Source organism: Arachis stenosperma, chromosome 2 (genome assembly GCF_014773155.1).
Source record: "Arachis stenosperma cultivar V10309 chromosome 2, arast.V10309.gnm1.PFL2, whole genome shotgun sequence".
Taxonomy (NCBI): domain Eukaryota; kingdom Viridiplantae; phylum Streptophyta; class Magnoliopsida; order Fabales; family Fabaceae; genus Arachis; species Arachis stenosperma.
This window is the reverse complement of record NC_080378.1, coordinates 46,278,369-46,282,132: the sequence shown is the minus strand read 5'-3', so window position 1 is coordinate 46,282,132 and position 3,764 is coordinate 46,278,369. Positions and strand designations below refer to the sequence as shown.

At 37.2% G+C, this 3,764-nt stretch overlaps 1 protein-coding gene across 1 annotated transcript; it reads right to left on the bottom strand.

Annotated features, from left to right (window-relative positions):
- Positions 1-1,080: 1,080 nt before the first annotated feature.
- On the bottom strand, positions 1,081-3,087 carry LOC130962845 (uncharacterized). Its single transcript, XM_057889006.1, has 4 exons — positions 2,185-3,087; positions 1,370-2,107; positions 1,215-1,313; positions 1,081-1,131 (listed from the first exon to the last, which is right to left on the bottom strand). Exons 1-4 carry the CDS (start codon positions 3,085-3,087, stop codon positions 1,081-1,083), a joined length of 1,791 nt encoding a protein of 596 aa, XP_057744989.1.
- Positions 3,088-3,764: the final 677 nt, after the last annotated feature.

Here is a 3,764-nt window from a genome sequence, read left to right as displayed (position 1 = left end):
GAACAAGCTAGAATTAGGATTTTCATTTGTTTTTCATTTCAATTTCATTTTATTTTGTAAAGCCTATATAAGGCATCATTTCCATCTTTGTAGAAGGGAGCTGAATTAGAAGATTGGGAGGGTTGGCTCCATTAAGGAGTAGTAGTAGAGAGCTCCCTCTTTAGTCTTTCTCTTGTTTTGAAATTTTGGATTGAGGTTGGAGGAATTCTGTTCCAATCTTTGATCTGAAATCCATGCTTTCTTCTTCTGCATAATTTCAGAAAATTGAGAATTGAATCTGAGTTTTCATTTACTGCTTCCATCTTCATTTCTTCTTCAATCTGTTTCTTGGTTGGATCAAGGAAGGGAGTGAGATCTAGACTTGTTTTCTAGTCTCATTGATTCCCTGAGATCTTGTCTCTTTAAATTTCAAAATCAAGCTGAGTTACATTCTGTGTTGCTTCTTCAAGCAATTTTCCATTTCTGTTTAAATCTGCTGCACTTATTTCATCTTTTACTCCTCTGCTTGATTGCTCTTTACATTTTCTTGTTGAATTTTAAATTCCCTGCACCCAATCCCCTTTACATTTAATGCAATTTAATTCTTATGCAATTGTTCCAAGTTCTGCTTGCTGCTTGCTTTAATCTCCTTGTTCCCATTTCCCTTTATATTTAATGCAATTTATATTTCTTGTCATTTAAGTTTCTGCAATTTACATTGCTTGCTCTTTAAGCTTCCTGCTATTTACATTCTGCAGCAACAATTCTCACTCACCAATGTTAGCTTGACTAAACTAATCACCCACTAAAGTTGCTTGATCCATCAATCCCTGTGGGATCGACCTCACTCTTGTGAGTTATTACTACTTGATGCGACCCGGTATACTTGCCGGTTGGATTTGTGTGTTGGAAATTCGTTTTTCCACAAAAACACCATCATATATTACCTGGATTTAAGACGCAAATTATAGGTAACATAAACAATGTCATTCAGTCTATCATGCTCCAATCTATTTCTTCTTTTTGTATGAATCTGGTAAAAAAGGCTCCAATTTCTCTCACACCCAGAAGAAGCAGATGCTTGGCTAAGAATGTGAACAGCTATCTTTTGTAGACATGGAGCAGAGCCTCCAAATAACCTCCACCATTCATCTACCAATTATAAAACCATAACATATTATAAGATATTAATTAAGAACATAGGAGCATAAAACAAGTTAAAACAAATATTCAACCATATTCTTTCCAGGCTTAAGTTCAGATGCAGCTGGAATAACTTCTTGTCTATCAAAACTTTCCTTCCGATCTCTATATAAATGTATTTCTTTCATTGCCTGAACTGAATCCAAATTGTTACACTTGCAATACAAGGTAACAAGATCAAGCAAACCTCGCATAACATCAGGTGCTTCTTTATAATTTTCATTAAAAAGAATTTAGGATTCAGGAAGTAAGCTGCCGCATGAAGATCTTTCTTCAAATGCTTGTCCCATCTTGAGTTGATAATATCTGTGTACGGCTGATATGCAGTCTTGGATTGCCTAAACATCTCCTTAATTGCATCTTCTGCCCTTAGCATTCCTTCATAAACATACCCCAAAGATGGGGGGTCATCAGCATCAACAACCCTCAGCAAGTAAATCAGAGGTCTCACAAGTTTACATACAGTAAAGCAATCGTCCCAAAATTTTGCATCCAGAATAATAGCACTCACAGCTCTACCAGTAGCACTCCTTCCTAATTTGTGATCAGTGAAAATTGAATCTACAACCAATTGTTGCAACTCCTTTTTACGGTCAAAGATGTTGTTCAATGTAATAAACACAGTTGCAAACCGGGTTGCACCAGGACGTACGATTTCTCTCCACTTAGGTCTTTCTCTTAGCCAAGATAAGAAAACCGTATGATTGTACACAAATACTGTGATCTTTGAAGCACGAGTTGCAAGGTTAGAAATATGCGCCATGCTGCTTATATCTTTTAAAATAAGATTAAGGCAATGAGCAGCACATGGTGACCAATAGATATTATCATATTTTCTATTGATAAGCCTACCAGCAGCAACATAATTGGCCGCATTGTCAGTCACAACATGCACAATATTATTTGGGCCAATCCATTCAATCACCTCAGAAAACAAAGTACACAAGTGTGAAGCATTTTTTACCATACTGGAAGCATCTACTGATTTCAGAAAGCACAAACCTTTAGAACAATAGCCAAGAAATTGATTAACGTTCTTTGTCTTTGATCTGTCCAACCATCAGCCATGAGGGTACATCCAGTTTCCTTCCATGCACTCCTATAACTATCAACTAGCATTTGACTTTCTCTTTTAAGATCAGCCAACAAATGAACCCTTAACTTATCATAAGAAGGCCCCTTGTAACCAGGTCCAATACCAGCAACACCATCTAACATATCTTGGAAATATGGCGACATCACAGCATTAAATGGAATTTTACAATCCAAAAGCCACCGAGCAAATCGTTTATCAACCTCGTGTATCGCCTCTTTGTTTTGCATAACACTTTTAATACTTGGTTGAGCTCCTGGAGTTGTTCTTGGTGCAAACATAGGAGGAATGACTTTGGCTTTTTTCTTTGGATCGCCTTCAACTCCTTGCTGACTCGAGGTACGCTGCTGTTCCTGTTCTTCTTGAGCTATTGCCTCATCAATTGCATCCTCTACCTCATCACCACCCTCTTCACCAAAACTTACTTTTCTTTTCTTTTTGCTGGCCTGAATATCTTTCAACAAACTTTCCATCTGTTTTTCCACATCATATGGAACTTTAGGACATTTTTTCACGTCTCCAGTAATCTTTGCTAGATGTTTCTTCATCCTGTGAATTCCACCTCCATTGAAAACATGTTGACAAAATAAACATTGATATTGTGGTTTTCCATTCACGTGTTGTAGAGCAACATATTTCCAAGCTAAATATGTTTTTCCCCTAAGGTTAGAAGAACCTTGTGAATGACTATCGTTAGCACTACGGGAATTAGGATTAGCAGCATCATTCGGAATAGGAGTATCGGCAGGCATGTTATTATTCACAGAAGCATTGTTATCAGCAGTTGCTTCTTGATTAATACTATCTTCCATATCTGAAATTAATAAAACATGTATGAAATTAAACAACACAACACAATACAACACAACACAATGAACAAACACAGCCACTTACTTTTCAGATTATTAATTTCTTATGCTAATTGCTAACCAACAAACAGTCAAATAGAAATTGAGCAGAGGAACGAAGTTCACAGAAAATGCACAATTCACAAAGAGCAAGTTCACAGGAATTGAAATCAGAAATTGAAATCAGAAAATGCACAGAGCAAGTTCACCGAACACAAATTGAGCAGGAAATGCACAGTTCAGTTCACAAAATAGAGCAGAAAATAGAGCAGAGGACCAAAGACAAATTGACCAACAAATAGAAATTGTGCAACAAAGAGGAATTAAGCTGCAAAATAGAGCAGAAAATGCACAGTTCAGTTCACAAAATAGAGCACAAAATGCACAATTCAGTTCAGTTCACAGAAAATGCACAGTTCACAAAGAGTAAGTTCACAGGAATTGAAATCGGAAATTGAAATCGGAAAATTAAGCCGAGGTCTAAGTTCAGTTCACATTGATGACAAAGAGAAAGAGAACATGAGCAAAGGTCTAAGTTCAGTTCAGTTTACAGAGGACGAGGCGAAGGACAAAGAGAAATGAGCAGAGGACGAGTCACTCACCTGGGGTCGATGGAGGGCTACCGGTGTTCACTATTGAGG